Source organism: Colletotrichum karsti, assembly GCF_011947395.1.
Source record: "Colletotrichum karsti strain CkLH20 chromosome Unknown Scaffold26, whole genome shotgun sequence".
Taxonomy (NCBI): domain Eukaryota; kingdom Fungi; phylum Ascomycota; class Sordariomycetes; order Glomerellales; family Glomerellaceae; genus Colletotrichum; species Colletotrichum karsti.
In genome coordinates, this window is record NW_024065926.1 from 492,140 (window position 1) to 511,529 (window position 19,390).

A 19,390-nucleotide genomic window follows, 5' to 3' on the forward strand; every position below is an offset into this window, starting at 1 on the left:
CGAGGCGTTTTCGTTTCCCGAACAACACTGGATCTCATTCTCGGGACGCCCAACGCCACCACCCTGTCCCGTCCTCTTCCCTGTCTCTCTGGTCCTGGTAGACTGCTGAAGTAGCTTCCTTGTCAGCTCAGCCCAGTCAAGTCAAGTCACATTCATCCAAGAACCCCGTCCCGTGTCCCCAAAGACCAAAAGACCTCCCCTCCCAGGAGTCAGTCAACCCGGAACTCAGGCGCAAAGACCAACCAAACCAGACCTCTACTTCTACCGCTGCTTCTATTCTACTACTACTACGTCTCACTTGCGCTCTGAGGTGCTCTTCTTCCTTACCGGGTTCAGATCGCCACTTCTGCCGTCACGTCAGAACCCCCCCGCAACCTTCTTTTCTCTCAAAAGGACCCCCCACTGCCTTCCCTTTTTTCCTTTCAAAGAGCCTCCCGTCTTTTGTTGTACACCCTACCTCCCTTCCCCCTTCCCTCCGATCTGTCTGAACCCTAACTATCCTACCTAAACCAAACCGTCCCGCCAAACGCCATACCGCAATGGCGCTATAACCGATTCAAGGCCTGATCACTTGGTCCCCCGGCGGAAAAACACACATACATATCCTCCAGCGCTTCCGTCATTCACATTGGAACATCAAAGCACCGAGCTGTCGACTATTCTTCTTTCATCGAAACACCTCCCTCACCTACACTAATCATGCTCGACAAGAGGAGCACTGACGGGACAACATCCGTCCACTACACCATGAAGACTCCTCATTCCGCACCAAGGCCGTCGCCTGGCCTACGCCAGACACATAGCCACTCCCACTCACAATCCAAGCTCTCCGTCTCAGCGGCAGCAAAAAGTCCAAAGCCCACCACGCCAGCAGCATCTCCTAGGATGCCTTACTCCGTCGGCCAGCCTTTGCCTCCTCAGAAGCTATCACCAGCACGACCAGCCGAACCGAGAGCTGCGAGCCCCAACTACTTCGGCCTCGTAGTCGAGCAATCAGTCGACCCCAGAGACTCCTCGGTGATGCCACGAGACAACTGGAGCTCCCCGACGTCATCCGTCAAGTCCTTCGCCGCCGCCCTGCCCAAACAGGTCCCCATTGATGCTAACCCCGACTATGAGGCCTTCAAGCGCCAGGCAGACTTGAACCGTGGCAAGGGATTCAGCCTCTCCTCGTCACATTTCCCTCAAGCACCGCCAAATCCTACCACTCTCCGCCCTCGCCCGCCAAGATGGAACACCCACGCAAGCGATTCTGCGTCAGACTTTCCCCTTCCGCGGACGACAAAGGAGAGGCCTATTAGTCGCATGGAAGTTGAGCAAGAGCCCAGTCACGACTCGGCCTACGTCTCGGCAGATTCGAAGCGCAACTCTGAGGCGTCGATAAACCCGCCGCCCGTGTTCAACCTGAACATGCCGAGCCTGAACATGCCGAGATTCGAGTCCCCGAGACAAACGGAGTCGCCCTTTGAGCGTAGAACAACACTGTCGAAAGTCGAGGATAGACACCCGAGGATGTCAATATCTGAGAACAAGGTCGACCCGCCATCGCCCCGTACCTCGGCAGTAAACCAACCCAGGGCGGAAACGTTGCCACCGACGATGGAGAACGGTCCCTCCCTGATTTCGCCCGCACAATTGAAGGATCTAATCGAATCCGACGGCCCTGAGAAGCAGCTGCTGCTTTTGGACCTGCGAGTCTCACAGCAGTATGCCCAGGCGCGGATTGACGGTGCCCTCAACCTTTGCATTCCCACGACTCTACTCAAGCGAGCTACTTTCAACTTGACCAAGCTACAGCAGACGTTCCAGAACACTACCAACGAAGAGCGGTTCTCAAAGTGGAAGGCGACGAAGAACCTGGTTGTGTATGACGCTTATTCGGCGGACAAGCGTGATGCCGTGTCATGTATGAACATGATCAAGAAGTTTGCCAACGAGGGGTACACTGGCGGCACTTACATTTTGCGGGGCGGCTTCAACGCCTTCGCCGACGCATATCCCGAATTCGTGGAGGAGGGATTCGCTCCGGGCGCGGGCAGCACTTCTCCATCTGCGGCAAACGATGGTAACCGACCCGGCGTTGCACCAGTCATAGGAGGCGTGATGCTGCCAATGGCCAGTAACAACCCTAATCCGTTCTTTTCCAACATTCGCCAGAACATGGATCTTGCGGATGGCGTCGGTCAACTCGACATCGCTCGTCCCAATGGCCTGGAGTCACCTACATTGCCCCGATGGCTGCGAGACGCATCCAAACCCAGTGACCATGGTAAACAGGTTTCAGACAAGTTCTTGGGTATCGAAAGAGAGGAGCAATCTCGGATGAAAGCGGCCTACTCCATGTTCGGAGGAAACCAGAAGGACAAGAATGCACCGCAACTTTGCGGAATCGAGAAGGGCGGCAAAAACCGTTACAAGGACATCTTGCCATTCGAGCACGCGCGTGTCAAGCTTCAGAAGCCGGAGGGGGCGTGCGACTACGTAAACGCCAGTCACATCAAGGCATCCAGGAGCAACAAGAGGTATATCGCGACCCAGGGTCCGCTCCCCGCGACTTTTGATGTAAGTATCCACCCCGCTGCCTTTCCTGGTGAAACATACTAACATTCGTCAGGACTTCTGGTCTGTTATCTGGGAACAAGACGTTCGCGTCATTGTCATGTTGACTGCCGAGTCCGAAGGTGGCCAGCTCAAGTGCCACCCCTACTGGCAGGGTCGGGACTTTGGTCTGATCAAGTTGAAGCTGCTCTCCGAGAAGAAGGTGTCTCTTGACATCGACAAGCACCGCAACAACCAAGGATCAGCTGCTCCCTCGGCAGCCGCGGCTGCAGCTGCGGCAGAAGCTGGACGCCGACGTGCTAACACCACGATGACGGGATTGGCTGCTGCTGCGTCTCCCGCGCCGCCCCCAGGCGAAACGCCTCATGTCATTGTTCGCAAGTTCGCTCTCTCGCACTCAGCGCATCCTTTCGCGCCTATGCGCGAGATTACTCACCTGCACTACCCTTCCTGGCCCGACTTTGGAGCACCCGCCCAGCCGTCTCACTTGCTCGGCCTTGTGAGACTGGCGAATTCCATGCAGAGCTCGGCCAGGCCTGTTGACACCATGGCTGCCGTTAGAGCCTCCCCGGATCCCGAGTCTGCCGACGAGCCGGAGATGAACTCGAGGGCCAGGCCCATGTTGGTTCACTGCTCGGCAGGCTGTGGCCGGACGGGCACATTCTGCACGGTGGATACAGTCATTGACATGTTGAAGCGTCAGCGACTGGCAAAGACGAATTCAAGGCCGGTGCGAAAGAGGGATTCAGACGGCGACATTAAGATGAGTGGTCAACCTGAAGACACCTCTCCTCGCGAGAAGACCTTCGACTTCAACCCGAGCAGCCGTCGATCTAGCGCCGAGGCCCGCCGTGGCTCCCCGGACAGAACTCCTCTCGACACCAGCTGGCTGAACGAAGACGGCGACACCCTCGACCTCATCCAGAAGACTGTTGAGGATTTCCGACAGCAACGATTGAGCATGGTTCAAAGTTTGCGGCAATACGTACTGTGCTACGAGACGATCGTCGAGTATGTATGGAGGCAACACGAAGAGACGAAGATGGGAAGAGCTCGAAGCGGAAGCCTGCAGCTCAGAGGGGACAATTAATGATGACTCAACTAGAAGAGAGATCGTTGAGCAAACGGAAGGACTCGTGTGGAATCGTAATCGATACCCCTGAAAGGCGGAAGGTGCCAGCATCAGCGAGTAACAGGAGCATCTTGCATTTTGTTTTTCAACGCAATGGGCGATACGGACATAATAGCCCGGAAACAGGGCTCAGGGCATGAGGAAAGGCGTTTGGGCATTCGAACTGCATATCTTACGACGCATGGGTTAAGCTTCCATGTGCTTTCTTGGCACCGGCATGTTTGGATCTGACTACGGTCGATCCTTGGAATTGTATACTAGAGACATGATCGAATATGAACATAAAGCAGCTGCTATGAGCGGCTGCCCTGTTGACAATGAATTAACTCCATGGATGCCGTGACGAGACTATGCTGACGCCTGTCTACTAACAACGAAAGACTCCGAAGTGGTAGACACCAAACATCGTGCGGTTACGAATGAGCCTGGAAACCTCTGACTTTAAAGGCGGACCATGGCCGCCTCCGCTCCTCACGACCTCGACGCCGCTGCCGCCGTTGCCGATATCGTCGTTCCAAACTCCCCGCAGCGAGACTGTTCGGGCCTTTCACAATGGCGTCCAGCCACTCCAACTCTCGACACTCGCTAGGGCAGTTCAGGGTATTGATCCGCGCCATGGTAATCCCGCGTTTTGCTCTGTAGAGAATGAGCTCACAGAGTCCCATTATCCAGAGTACTTCAGGGAGATCGACTCACTCTATGACTTGTGGATGGATTTTCTGCGCTGTCGTCGTCGCTGGTTCGGCATGTCCTTTTCGCCGTCTCCTTCTCTCAGCATCTGTTCTAAAGAGGCCGTGTCATGGCTGGAGGGGATAATTCAGCTGGAGACTTGGCCATTTTGATGAGTTGGTATAGAGAAAGGGAACTTCCTCTTTTGAGAAGGTGGTTGGGGTGCGGCGGTTGAGAGTATGCTTCCTCGGACTTGGTATTCTGTGCTGTGGTAAAGAGGCTTATCTTCGAATGCTATGTGTCTCCTGTAGCTGAGCTAGTGAATGGAATATATAGGGGGCGTCGTCCAACACAAGGATGAATCCCCATGTGTAGTTCAGCTTAGACTCTATACTGCGAACGCTGCTTTTCTTGACAATTACCTCGCATGGTTGAAGGTGGGTTTTGACACAGCTGAGCTAACTACAGAACCAATTCTGAATCCGGGACACCGAGTATATCATGTCTTGAAGTTCCTTTTTTCTTGACACTCATCCTCCGGCCAGCGGACATCGTGCAGGTTTCCTCCATCTTAGAGAACATGAGAATTCCAATCGACTCCCAAGTTGATGCCACCTGATCGTGTCTCTCATAGCGGGCTCTTCCTCCGGTATGGCTTGGGTAGCATGAACCTCGCCGGTTGTCGTCGTTGTCGTCGTTGTCGTCGTTCACTTATACATCTGGATAAGGTCGTGGGCAACACCATCTCTTGCCACGATCCACTGCGTGGCTGACTTTCGACTATCTCACAGCAGCAGTCAGCATCTTGTCTCACGGAGACTTGAACATGGAACAGCAATTATACAAACCTTCCATCAGGTTGTGTTGCGGGATTCTGGTGTTGACGGCGCCCCCTTTTTATCCCTGAGAAGAGCTATCTAAAGAGGGAGGAAAATGTCCGAACACCTTGCCGCCGCTGATTTGGCGAGCTTCCGAGGCAATATGACTAACTCGTGTAGTATTCGAGCTCGCTGTCTGGCCTTATAAGTAACCACTTTCATCCCGGACCGATCTGGAAGTTGGAAAGGACAGAACCACTACTGCATGAGCTCGCTCGTCTGCATCCACTCGATTCGCTTCCGTTTGAGAGCACACGGGCACCTCGACATCAACAATAGTGCAATTATCAGCAAGACGTAGTTGGCCCGGAGACAGATGCGACATCCTCACCTGTTTCTCTTCATTCTTGGTCGGCGTCGTTCAGGGGTTATCACAACAGAACAACCATAAAAAACCGTTGCGAGAACAGTTTCTTGACTGTAGCTCGAGGCATCTATTTGAGATACGACGCATTCTACAATGGTTTCGATGGTCTCAAAGCCGCCAGAACACAGTCGACGTCGATATACATGTCCTTCCTCCGTGCTTGGGGAAAGATGTCGTGTATGAGGTTTTAAAGATTATATAACAAATCCTAAGTTTTCAAAGTCACCCTACTTTACGTCTAACTAGAACAATTCTATGGAGCTAATTGCGCTAGAAAATTCGTAAAGCACGTGTAGAATCAGCTGCGTGTTTGGGTCGTGAACCCCGTCGACATTATTTATATTGAGCTCATAGTGCAAGCGATAACATCAGAAAGCCTAAGACACTCATGGAGCCATGTTCCTCTTAGACTTGTGAGATGCCCGCTGGCCATGAGGATGCGGCGTCCCGCAAGCCCCTGAACTGGTATACCTGAGATCACTCCATGTCTCGAGATCATCACAGCTAAGCATCTCCCGTCATCGTCATCATATCTCCTTGATTCAGCTGAATACCGATCGGAACGACGTAGTTAGTTTGTTGCCACTTCACATAGAAAGCCGGTCTCTGAGATACGAGGAGGGGCATGAGTTTAGTAACCCAAGCAAGCACAGCAAAGGTCAAATATGTTGTATTTGTTTCGAAAAAGAGAGGCTGAGTATCCCTCAGCCCCTGAGATATAAATATGCTATTCCTGTGAGAAGCCTTGCCGTCTTTGCTTTCAGGTCGCCGGCCCCCGACGCACGATCTTCGCCTTCATGTATAGGTTGGATCCGGCACATGGATAGATTGCCAATACAAGTCAATTGAGCCAAGTATACACGTCCATGTTGTTATGAGAGTCAGCATGGAGGGGACTTAGTTTATTTCGTGCGTCGCAACATGGCTGGCAGGGTGTCGGGGCGTCTAGTCTCGAGTAAGTTGTCACGTTTGAGCTAGCCTCAAGGGCTTTGCTTCGGAGATATAAATACCAGGATGCTACAAACAAGGGTGTCAGAAAGATGCTTTGTCTGCGCTTCCGCTACGATTGATTCGAGCTACGACGTCTCTAGAATCGACTCTGTTCGTGAGCCGAAACTTTCGTGCGGTATCAACGTTGTTGTTTACTTGCTTGCAAATGGATGCAGAGTCGATGATAATGGTGCTGAATCCGTCTTCTGTGTAGCGCCATTCGGTAGTGTCGTCCATCATCTCTGATTGCAATGCCGAACGAACCGAATACTCTGAGAGTTAGGTTTTATTGTGAATCAGAAACGCGGCAAGTTTGTTCATCGTGCTTCGGGAGACGACCTGGACGGGTTTGACCAATGCATTTGACCAATGCATTTGAGTACCTTGCTTCACACCCGTGAGAATAACAACAACGACACAAAAGGTGCTCGCCCAGAACGATGCGATGTGTTTTATATGACTACCGGCCTTGGGAGAATTTGCGGCGCTGAAGATCACTCACAACTTGCTTCATCTTGCAAACGCCAACCCAACCTAGAGACCGCTCAACAGAAGAGAGAGGTAAAAGACTGTTTGAAGTTTAGTTATTACAAGGGATGTAGGCTCTAACTTTTATCTGAAGGAAGCGGGAAGCAGCACGCTTGTATCAAACCCTTGAGTATCCTAAACATCACAACAACTCATTCCGCTACAATCAAGGAGCAATACTGTTGGATCAGTGGTCACGATAGAGTATTTAAACCGTCCTTAGCTTTGAGTATGAGATGTTCTAACAAACACTGTCGGATGTTTGAATAGCCATTGGTTATGACTTGATAGCTTTGTCCAGTGTCAAGCAATTATCTCTTCTACCCGTATGCCTACCGTAGGAAGATCGCGCTGTAAGACGAAGGCGATACACGTCTACTACCATCCGTCCCTGTCGATCTCCTTCATCCGCTGTTGGTCACGATTGAATGAGCCAGGGATGAAAAAAGAATCATGAAGATTGATGGTGTGACGTCGTCTTGGTAGAAGCAAGCGGTCCGCATGGTCCTTGTATACAGATTTTGCTGGTTATATAGACCACAAGGAACTTGATCCCGAGAGTTGGATATTGATTACCCAAAAACTTAAGCGTCATAAATATATGACCGCTGGATTCAAAGATAGATGGTTAGTCCAGGCTGCGAGGAACAGAAAAGATCAGTGAACAGAGGCGTTCGTTGAATCACTGCTTTCATCCGGTATCATGGGTTCCCGCTTGCTTGTCCGAGCATGCCCAATACTCCACGCTCTGGTATCGGCAATCCCTCACCGTTTCCATGGCTCTGAAGCATTTGTTGTGGCTAAGCGGCATATTGAGATCTCAAGACAGAACATTCCATGTTCCCATGCGTTTCCTTTCATTCTTTAATGGTGATGGGTAGGTGGGAAACTGTTGGAGCGTCCTAGGCACCGCGAACGAAAGCGAACTACCATTGCCGACATGATCTTATCGAATACTCGAATGTAAGATTCAGGAGAAACGGCGGTGACGGCGGGCCAGGGCTGGGCTATGAGGAAAGTACTATTGCATTGCGATTTTGGAGTAAAGTACTTTGCGTTGGAACTCACAAGACATAGAAGACTCGGCGCGGATCAGTCAAAATTAGGAACAGGAGATGAAGAAAGTGCTGGCTTTGGCAATATTCCTCTGAACGGCTTGGAGCTGGACTTATTTATGACTTCGGACCTTCTTAGCAGCCATCGTGGGCGTACTGGACGTCAAGATTGCCCCCAATATGATGCACGTTAATGGGAATCTAGTGAATGGGTGCTTTCTCCGTAGGTATGACATGATGTCCTCTGGGTTGTGCGGCACCGTGACTTCCAAGTCTCTTAGACCTCCTCGTCTTCGAGAACATCAGCTATGGCAGTTTGCTGGTATTTATGCGAGAATGCAGACGCAACTCAGTCAGCTAAGCATGCGATACCCACGTCCGTTGTCGTCGAATGTTCTCATGGCTCAGATCAGAAACAAGTGACCCCTAGAGCGTAGAAGCCGATGCGCCAGGAGGTAGCATCCACATGCCGGACTGTAAATTTAGCAGACCGTTTCTCTGTTTTCTTTCGTCTCCCGATTAACACGCTTGCATAGACCAAGGACGATGATGACAAGGTGCGAATGTCATCTTGAGGTTACGACAGACCGGCCGCACTCGCAGCACAACAGGTGCCGTCTCATACTCGTCTTAACGAGCATTACACAACAGCTTAGTAGTCAGAAGAAGTTCGGTACCTGCGGATTCGTGTGGTAGTCTTGGTTTAAGGTGAGTAAAACGAGCGAGCGAAGGAATCCTATATGTCCATAAACAAGGTGTTTGTTAACCACGCATACAGACAGGCAGGCACCCAATAAGATAGACAGCAAAAGACGAAAGGACCAATAAAGGCAAAAGTTCAAGCACACGGGTTCGAACCCATGTACCCTACGAAAGCCTCTGAAATAATAGATATTTAGGATTTCATACCAAGTTCATACTAACGGACCAGGGCGTTATACCTCCAGGCCATGTGGCCCTTCATCAGGCTTGGTTGAAAACTTTGGGATCAAACTCGAATAAAAGGGACTGGAGCAGGAGAAAGGAGCAGGTCGGGTAGAGCGGGTTAGGTCGTTCTTGCCTTTGCGGGATGTATGGCACCCGGGTGGCGCCTGCCTGGGTATCGCGGGTCCGGGACAGGCGTAAACCAACCAGCCTTTCTTTAGCGGCAGAAGTCTGAGTTAGCTATCGGAAATGGTTGTTCGCGCAGACAGTTCATGAATTCTTTGGTAGCTCGGTCGTTCTATATGGGACCATTGCGTCCAGCTTTCACCGCATACTTGCGTCAAGATTTTGAAACCCTTTTGGGACGCTTACAGACATCCCTATACGGATAGTTCACCACAAAACACACTTATCAAGTTGACTGGATAAAGGTGTGGAAGGGTAAGTCATCGTGGCTGATTCCTGTTCTATGTAGTCGTACATATTAGCCGTACAAGCGGCCACTGCATAATCGTGGGCGCTACTTCCACCCCCGCCATTCCCAACTCCCGCCAACCCAAAAAGAAGCCGTCGTTGCTGCTGCCGCCATCGTACCACCTCTCCTCTTTCCCCTTTTTTGTTTCGCTTACTTCCAGAGCTTGCCGAGGGACACCTCCTTGTCGTCGTGCTTGTTGAGAATCTTGGCGGTAGCGAGCTCGAAGTCCTCCTGGGTGACGTGGACTCTGCGCTCGCGGAGGGCGTACATGCCGGCCTCTGTGCACACACCCTTCAGCTCGGCACCGGAGCAACCGTTCATCTTCTCGGCAATCTTGGTGAGGTTGATGCCTCTCGTCAGATTCATCTTGCGGCTGTGAATGCGGAGAATGTCGGCACGGGCCTCGACGGACGGCGGGGGGAACTCGATCTTTCGGTCAATACGTCCGGGACGCAGCAGTGCGGGGTCGAGAATGTCGAGACGGTTAGTGGCCATGATGACCTTGATGTTCTTGGTAGGCTCGAAACCGTCGAGCTGGTTGAGAAGCTCCAACATGGTGCGCTGGACTTCAGAGTCACCTCCTGAGGAGCCCTCGACACGGGAAGAACCGATGGAGTCGATCTCGTCCATGAAGATGATAGAGGGCGCGTGCTCGCGGGCCATGACGAAGAGCTCACGAACCATACGGCTACCCTCTCCAATGTACTTCTGCACCAACTCGGAACCGGACACACGGATAAACTTGCAGTCGGTGTGGTGGGCGACGGCTCTTGCGAGAAGGGTCTTGCCGGTACCGGGAGGACCGTAGAGGAGGACACCCTTTGGTTGGGCGATACCGAGGGACTCGAAGAGCTCCGGGTGCTTGAGACCGAGCTCGATAACCTCCTTGATTTCCTTGATCTGCTGATCCAGACCACCAATCATGTCGTATGTGCTGTCGGGGACCTTTTCGACCATCATGAGGGAGACGAGGGGGTCGACGGATGAGGGGAGCATCTTCTCGAGCTTGTAGCTGTCGGAGAGGAGGGTTACTCGCTTGCCGACGGTGAGCTTTGTGATGTCGACGCTGTCGGAGACGTCGACGACTGCGATAGGAGTTTAGCATGGCACCATGGAGGAATTGGCGATGACATGGCCAGACGTACCGTATTTGCCTTCCGGATGCACCTTGACCAGGACCTTCTTCGTGCTCATGACCTTGACGACCTCACCGACGTAGGAGCCGGGCTGCTGCAACAGACCAAGTTCTTCTCTCAGCAAGCGCACACGGGAGTTGTAGTCGTTTCTTTGAGCTTCGAGACGGCGGAGAACTGCTTGACCCTTGAGGATCTCGAGCTTCATAGCCTCGATCTTGTTCTGATAGTAGCTGTCGAGCGCCATCGTGACGGATGCCCCGTGGGAGGATGAAAACGGTCGGATGTGTTGTCGATGGTTTGCGGGGTATCGGGAGGGTCAATCGGTGTCGTCGAGGTGTGCAAGGTGGTGGGATGGTTGACGGTCGCCGGGGGTTAGGTGTGGTGATGGAAGCTTGTCGTGGTGGAAGCTCGCAAATGGATTCGGAGTGACAGGGCTGGATTGGCTGGCTCCGTCAGTCGGTCCAGTCAGCAGGCAAACCACCGTCGACGCGTTCGCCGGGACTGGGTCACGTGGGAGCTGCCTTCCGGAAGTGTAGCTCGAAGGCGGGGCTGTGCTTAGTCATGAAGTTTTTCGGAAGGAGGGATCATCCGATGACCGACTTCTGGAAGGCGTCCCCTGGCAAGGTCCGTGCGTCAGAATTATGTTGTTTGGCGGCTGCAAGAGAAAAGAGGCGGAATGCGCAGTGACGTTTGTACGCCTCAGTTGGGAAAGTGGAGCACAGCACGAGATGCGCGATGTGGATATCAATGTCGAGCACCTGGAGCACCTGGACATCAACGGCGGGGCTTTGGGCGTCGAATCATGGACAATCGGTGGACACGGCGAAGAACATGGAAGACTGAGAATTGATGCTTATCTGATTGTCTGATATCTACAATAGTGCCTACTCAACTACCCACTCCATCTCACTTGTCACTATTTCATGCGGCACAGAGAGAAGCAGAGCGCCCGAAGCGACGAGGCAAAGTATCGCCAGTCGCGGCTCTCTTGCGGTTGCACCCTGCTTGGCAGCGGCGATTGAGCGGTGGACTCTAGCTTCTCTGGATCTTCCGCGGCCGGGCACTAAGCTGATTGGGAGGGAGCTTTGGCGGAAGGTGTCTGGGCGATAGCACCATGATCCATCATCCATGTTCCCAACAGCTGCGAGTCCACTAGTCCTCCACTAAATTGCAGGTCTACCTATCAACAACCCGCCAAAGGTAACGGCAGGCTGCAGAATGATGGGAAATGTAAACACCAAACACACTTGGGCGCAAGACATTGTGCAGGCCTTCCTTTGGTTTCTGATGCGCACCTCAGGAAACTCACGTACGGAACGATCAAATCAGAGACCAAGGATTAGCATGAGATGGAGAAAGTAGCAGTCATACAGTGACATTTGGCCTTGCTCACGCTCCAAAAACAGCATCTTCCATGTTCTTGATGCCTGCACATGACCGCTTCTCGCACACACACACTCCTGACTCAAACATCACCACATAAGCCAGGTGAACCGTGATTGCTACGGGAAGCCGGGAAATAGGTTTGGCAACTGACAATCCGGGGGAAAAGTATCATCGAGGATTCCGTTGGTCTAGGTACACATACACAAAGAGAAAAAACGGGCAGCACCACCCAACACATCGGACGAGCTGCGCCTACTACCTTTGCCTTACGCCAGCGACGTCGATAGCGACGAGCACGAGCGGCAGCCGCACCATCAGCCAACCTTCTTCTTCCTCCGTCCAATAAATAATCTTACCTTCCCATAGTACGGAGACCGTCCTCGCAAAAAAAAATAATTGCGACTAAAACAAAACTTCATCGCCAGAACAGGCAAGGACCAGTCGACATCGCATCGACAGGAATGGACCAGACTCTTCATTGTCTCCATCGCTGAATTGCGCAGTCTCGCCATCGCGTCATTCCTCCTGACCCTCCTTTCTGTCATCTCTCTCTTTTTGGTGTCTCTCTCCGTGTTTTTATTAAGTTGTTTACTCGACTGCCACACCACGGATACCTCGACCTGTGCACCTGCACCTAGGTACTACACCTCCATTTCAATCTCACCTTGCTGACCGATCCGACTTCGACCTCGAACACGGCCTCAGTCAGTCCTTTCTTTTCTATCCACCATCTCGCTACCCGACGGCGACCTCACCACCACGCCGACCCATCTTTTGGGACCCCCCGTGGAATCCTCGACATCTTACCGAAAACTTGGACCACTCGCCCCTAATAATATCTTACCTACCGAGTCCTTCTTGATTCTCGGCTCGACTCGAGTACTCGACAGCTTTTCCAAGTTTCGTTTCTCGCCGCCGTTTCAACCACAACACAAGAATACCTAAAATTCCAAGCCCGAAGCCACCCAACGCACGCCCGACGCTTCCACGCTTCCACCCCCGTTGCAGTCGGCACTAATAACCCACATCTCCGGCACCCGCCATTCACATCTCTCCACCGATCTTTCTCCATTCTTCTCCAATATCGCTGAGCGCTCCATCGTCGCCCACCATGGATCCCTCCACTGGGCCCGACACGCCCGCCCATTCGTCTCGCGATACCTCGACAACCGCATCGCCCACCGACACTCGTCACCAGCCTTCAAGGTTCGAATCGTACCAGGTCTCACGCGACGACGGCCTGTCCGAAAGCTTCCAGTCTTTCCAGTCCACCGACACGGTGCGGAGGCGCCCAGAGGCTGGTTACGGTACGTACGATCTGCTGCATGCCCAGAAACCTAATGCGTCTTGGTCGTCCGAGTTGCCGACTCGCCCAAGCCCAAGAAAAACATACCCCAGCTGACATCCACTCCGCGCGCCACGTAGGTTCCGTACCAACTTCAGGTTCTACCTCCCAGTATTTGGGCGAGTCGTCAGCCCATGATCGTTCTCACTCCCGTTCCACGCAAGCTACCAGATCTCCCATGATGGGTTCCGAACGCCCCAAGGCCGCCAACCGTCCGCGGAAGCCCCCAATTTCCCGTCGACCATCAACAAACCCTTCCGCGCCCCATCGTGGCGAGATCTTCTCCGTCGACGACGACATCTTCGAGGTCGAGGCCGATGCTGTTGGCCGTCAAGAGCAACAACGAGGTTTCAGCACGCGCCGCAGACCCCAGCTAGCCACTACCCTTTCTCGCGTCCAGTCGTCTAGGAGCGAACACGGCGATGACGACGATGACGGTCCCCGAACCCCGAGAGCTGAGGATAACGCACCCGAGCGCTCCGAGCACGAACCGTCGGTGAACCAAGACGAGGATGAAGAAGCAGAGGACGACGATGACGGCGACGTGAGCGACGCCGAGAGCTTCACGCTCAAAGATCGCCAGCAAGCCATCAACGAAACACATCCTTTTGGTATTAGGTTATGGAAGCCGGCTTTGTACAAGAAGGATCGTTCCGTGCAGAAGAACGCAGAGGGCGACATCCACTCGTCCCCGGGCGGAAGAGTCAACAACTGGCTCCTCTTCTTCAACCTGCTCTGGACGTTGCTTTTCGGCTGGTGGATGGCGACGTTCGCAGCTCTCGGCGCGCTCATTTGCTTCTTGTTTGCGGCGACTGTTAGTGGCAGAGAGTACGGCAGAGTTCTTTGGGGACTCGCAAGCTATCTCTTCTACCCCTTCGGCAAGTATGTGCGCTTGGAGCAAGACGAGGCCTATTTGGACGAGGACCAAGGCGAAGGACGAAGCATATCCGAGTACGAGCAATGGCAGAGTGGCGACCTCGAGTACGGCCGTCTGTTCTTTGGCCCGGACAGTGCGGACCAGAACCGCTCAATTGTCGGCCGCTCGCGGCGAAGCATCGACTCGGAGCCTAGTGAGACGGACAGCCTCTTGGGCCGGACCAGGCGCAGCGAGCGGAGTGAGACACCCCCGAGACTCAAGCGCCGGTTGTTCGGACGTGGCCAGTGGAACATCGGACGCATCGTTTTCTTCCTGTTCTTCTACCTCTTGCTGTCGCCATCTCTGATCTTGGTCTCTCTCATCTGCTGGTTTTTGGTTTTCACCATTCCCATGGGCAAAGTCACCATGTTGCTCTTCGACCACCTCCGACGACACCCGCTTGCTCTCTCGTTCGAGTCCGACATCACTCTCGCACGGACGGCCGATGCGCCTCACTCATCTATTCTGCTTTGCACCTACCGGGCAGTCGGCACCAAGTACTGGAAGTACACTATTGACGGAACCAATGTCTTCCTGATCAACCTCATGGGCGTCGTGTTCTTCGTCATTATTGACTGGATTGTCTTGGACCGGGTTCTCGGCTTGCACATCTTCATCACCTCGCCAGCTTTTCTCTTCATAGCTGGCCTGTTCTCCATCATCCCGCTCGCCTACTTCATCGGCCAAGCTGTTGCCTCGATCTCGGCACAGTCGTCAATGGGAGTTGGTGCTGCCATCAACGCCTTCTTCTCCACCATTGTCGAAGTCTTCTTGTACTGCGTTGCCCTTAGCCAGGGCAAGGGCCAGCTCGTGGAGGGCAGCATTGTGGGAAGTATCTTTGCCGGCATTCTCTTCCTCCCTGGTTTGTCCATGTGTTTCGGAGCTATTAAGCGCAAGACACAGCGGTTCAATGCCAGGTCTGCCGGTGTCACTTCGACGATGCTTCTGTTCGCCGTCATTGGCGCTTTCGGCCCGACGCTGTTCTACCAGATTTACGGCACCCATGAGCTTAACTGCCTAGACTGCGTTAACCACAGCGGTGTGGGCGACGGTCTTTCGCCTGTCGGGGATGGTCGTGACTGCCGCCGCTGCTTCTTCTCTCAAACCCCGACTCTCGACGACCGCTTTTATCTCCAGGCTGTTCGACCGTTCTGCTACTTCTGCGCTACGCTTCTCTTCCTTTCGTACATTGTTGGACTCTGGTTCACTTTGCGCACTCACGCTGCCGTGATTTGGAACTCTGAGATGGACGAGAAGAAGCACGAAGAGCACGCCCACGCCCAGTCTATCGCAAGGCAATCAGGACCTCACTCTTTCGCCGAAACCAGTGGCGCCTCTATCGATGTTCGCGACTCTCACTTGTACAAGCGAATTCTTGGTCAGTCCCTGAAGCAGGTTGGACTGAACCCCAAGGGTGATGATTCTTCTCGTCAAGGCTCAGTTACTGGCTTGGGACTTGCGCCAGGCAACGGCAGCGTCAATATTCCCCATGTCGTACCCCCGAAGTCTAGCGACAGCGACCCTGTTCGTTCTGTCGTTCACATTCCCGGATTTTCAGAGGCGGAGAACAACGCACTGGTCCGCGAGGTTGCCGAGATGGCCGCCACAGCTGCCACGCTTGCTGCTCGGGAGCGAATGCCACGCAGAATCTCAGCCCAACCCGGAACTTCAACCGCGCCGACTCCACGACCCCCTGCTTTGAGAACTGCAACCTATCCCGAGACCGAGGATCACGCCGCTGCAAGTGTCGCCCAAGTTCCCCACGGTGGACACGATGCGCCCAACTGGAGCCGAGGCAAGAGTGCCTTCATTCTCATGGGTGCTACGGTTCTCTATGCCATCATCGCTGAGATTCTGGTCGATACTGTAGATGTCGTCCTCGACAGCTTCGTTATCGATGAGAAGTTCCTTGGTATCACACTTTTCGCTCTGGTTCCCAACACGACGGAATTTTTGGTAAGTTCTTACGGTTTCGATCCTGAAATCAGATGCTAACATTTTGCAGAACGCCATTTCGTTCGCAATGAACGGCAATATTGCATTGTCCATGGAGATTGGTTCAGCTTACGCGCTCCAAGTCTGTCTGCTGCAAGTTCCCGCTCTTGTGCTTTACTCTGCATTCTGGGGCAATGCCAACGGTGTCGAAGACGTGGGCAACCACAGCTTCTCGTTGCTGTTCCCTCAGTGGGACATGGTTACTGTTATTCTTTGCGTCTTCCTGCTCAGCTACATGTACGGAGAAGGAAAGAGCAACTACTTCAAAGGCAGCATTCTCTTGTTGAGCTACCTCGTAGTTGTCGTCGGCTACTACTTGTCTGGATACACGGAAGATATCATGAGCGCGAGCCGCTTTGACATCATGGGTGCTGACGGGCAATACTCGTCTTTCAAGACCATTGGTCGGAAGCGCAGTGGCGTTGCCTTCCAAGTATAAGGAGAGGGGTTGCGAGGGGTTGCGATACGGAAGGAGCAGCGAGTTATTGGTACAGCATGCGTTAACTAATATGAGTTGATAAGGGAAGGGTACTCGTCTGAGCTGGTCTGCATAGGCCGGTTTGTTGTTGGACATGGATCACTGCATTATATTTTCTGTTGGCAGGCGGCTACGATGGGACGTGCGGGAGTTTCGGAGAACAGTACATACCTAGATTACCCTTTCGTTTCCTTGCGGAATACTCATTCCTAATCATTCTCACTGCTGGTGTCCTCATGGATAGACGTTGACATCGTTTCTCACCTTGAATACTGCGTGATCGGGCACGTTCTCAGCTTGAGCATGAGTCCGGCCCCAGCATGACGGCTGGCTCTCCGGCCTAAGCCAACTGACCCTCGAACCGCCTCTGATGCGATCTAGTACATTGGAGGTGATCCTCCGCAGGCCTAGCTCTAGTGGTGGAATCAACCCCTGTTCACGAAGCCATCGCACATCGGCATCGCAATCGATCGTCGTTCTCTGTGGAATGAAGGCTTTTGACCATCGAAGCGGGGTATCCGGGGTGACGAGAGGTGTGGAATGTGTGGCTGGCGGGGTTGGTGCGGTGACGCATTCTCGAGCTAAGCCAACGGCGAATGTCTTGGATGTTCGCTTTTTCTGAGACCGTGGAGTCGGCTCTTGCAACAACGGCTGTGGCTGAGGTGAGTTTATTTCGAGATGTTGGGTGAAGATGAGGGGGACCGGGTATACAACGTCTTAGTGGTGACTATCCCAGACGAGAGTGAAGTAAGGATTATCGAAAGGTACGAATTTCTTGATTGAAGAGGTCTTGTGATAGCATAGCATCAATGGGTGAGACGGAGACATGAAGATCTCATTAGAAAGGACTTCTACATCAAGACTACATCAAGCAGGTTACAAAAGGGCCCCCAATTGCCCTCAACGACACATCCTGACGATTGATTTAGGAAAATCCCCGTTTGATGGACCAACAGAACTTGTCAGGAGGCGGGGTAGGAGGTTGAGAAACTTAGGTAAGTCAGCTTGGATCTTCAGTCGCGACTGGATTCTAATTGCTGCGTCTCTTTTTCGGTCCGTTGGTTCGCCTTACACGGGCGTATTTAGGCAACATCTCCTTGATCCAACAGCTGCGTCACAACTTCATCCTAATCAACATCGAGCACAATAAGAACTCGCCAGTTTGATCATATCGTTTCCCTAAGGAAGTTCTGAAATCGGAATCATCACAGCAGTTCTCGGCGATAATCTCTCCTCCACAAGCCCTCTCTTGGCACCTACGCACATCGCCGGCGAGATAGTACGTCCGCCGTTGTTGGTTGATATCGATTCCGAGTACCAACAAACAACTACCAACAGCTTCGCGAGCGGTATCCGACTCAAGTCGCCGAACAAAGTCGCCGTTTTGGAATCGCTTTTCTCGTTTTCAGCCGGCAATCGCGGGCAGAAATCTTCGAGCTTCAACAATCACAGCTCAACTCCGGGCATATTCATCATGGCATCTTCAAGTATAAAGAAGGACGACAACGGCAACAGTAAGTCCAAACTCCTATTCATCATCACGGACTCAAGCACATCATCTCTACACCACTCCAAAGCATCACCATTCCAAACACGTCAACTCCCAAACCCCTCAAGAACACAGCATGCGCACCACCACCGTGCTCGCCTCCATCGCCACCCTCCTCCTCCTCGCCCACCGCGCCCAAGCCTTCGACATCTACCTAATGAAAAGCTCTGACTGTCCAGAAGAGGAAGACATCGACGTCGTCTGCGAAGACACGGACGTCGGCCGCTGCTGCAACGGCCACGTCGGCGTCCTCTACAGCTCGGCCACGGCCACCGACGACAAGGAGGGCGTCGTGCTGTACGCGCTGAACCAGGGCCAGCCCGCGGACTCGCCCAACCGCTGCGGCCTGCAGATCGCGAGGGACGACGCCTGCGCCACGGTCGACATCCCCATGGGCTCGGCCGCCGGTGTTCTCGGCAGGTCGGAGGAGGAGGAGGAGGAGGAAGACGACAGCAGCGAATCTGAGCGCCGTCGTCGACATGCCCGGGACGTCACGCCCTCGAAGGATGCCACGCCCGAGAAAGAGGAGGAGGAGGCCGCGCCGAAGAAGGAGACTTGGATCGAGAAGAACAAGAAGGTCAAGCGCGATGCTTCGGGCTGGATCCAGCAGCAGTTCACGTCGTATGCTGTTCGCAGCAAGACGCACATTTACAAGTTGTCGCGCGACTCGGAGCACGCGCCTGCTTTTGAGGCCTTGACGGAACGTCAGGAGCGTGTTGACTTTGTTAAGCGACATGGTGTAGCTCAGCGCCGTTGAGCTGAGAAGGAGAGTTGCCGAGCAAGGTACGCATAGAAGAAACGGGCAGCGGATGTTGTCTTTTGCATGGTTTCGAAAGGTTTTCTCCATTTGTTTTGAAGGATCACGCTCTTTCGATGGGTCGTAGATATCAGGATCGTTTCAAGTTTGGTTTCGTCGTCGGTCTTTCGGATAGTCAGAATTAGCACTGCTCATTGTCATCATGACGAGATGTCCTGTGATTTATGATATTATGACTGTAAGTACTCTAG

At 53.2% G+C, this 19,390-nt stretch overlaps 4 protein-coding genes across 4 annotated transcripts; 3 read left to right on the forward strand and 1 right to left on the reverse strand.

The window, feature by feature from the left end:
• Positions 1-699: 699 nt before the first annotated feature.
• Positions 700-3,649, forward strand: CkaCkLH20_08079 (protein-tyrosine phosphatase; the record flags this gene model as incomplete). The annotated part of the gene is made up of 2 exons (XM_038890794.1): positions 700-2,562; positions 2,615-3,649. The coding sequence occupies 2 exons, from the start codon at positions 700-702 to the stop codon at positions 3,647-3,649; spliced, it is 2,898 nt and encodes a 965-aa protein (XP_038743977.1).
• Positions 3,650-9,727: 6,078 nt separating this feature from the next.
• Positions 9,728-10,957, reverse strand: CkaCkLH20_08080 (putative 26S protease regulatory subunit 8; the record flags this gene model as incomplete). Its single annotated transcript, XM_038890795.1, has 2 exons — positions 9,728-10,662; positions 10,723-10,957. 2 exons carry the CDS (start codon positions 10,955-10,957, stop codon positions 9,728-9,730), a joined length of 1,170 nt encoding a protein of 389 aa, XP_038743978.1.
• Positions 10,958-13,210: 2,253 nt separating this feature from the next.
• Positions 13,211-16,794, forward strand: CkaCkLH20_08081 (calcium permease family membrane transporter; the record flags this gene model as incomplete). Its single annotated transcript, XM_038890796.1, has 4 exons — positions 13,211-13,406; positions 13,460-13,520; positions 13,616-16,316; positions 16,366-16,794. The coding sequence occupies 4 exons, from the start codon at positions 13,211-13,213 to the stop codon at positions 16,792-16,794; spliced, it is 3,387 nt and encodes a 1,128-aa protein (XP_038743979.1).
• A 1,664-nt stretch (positions 16,795-18,458) lies between these two features.
• Positions 18,459-19,139, forward strand: CkaCkLH20_08082 (uncharacterized protein; the record flags this gene model as incomplete). Its single annotated transcript, XM_038890797.1, has 1 exon — positions 18,459-19,139. One exon carries the CDS (start codon positions 18,459-18,461, stop codon positions 19,137-19,139), a length of 681 nt encoding a protein of 226 aa, XP_038743980.1.
• Positions 19,140-19,390: the final 251 nt, after the last annotated feature.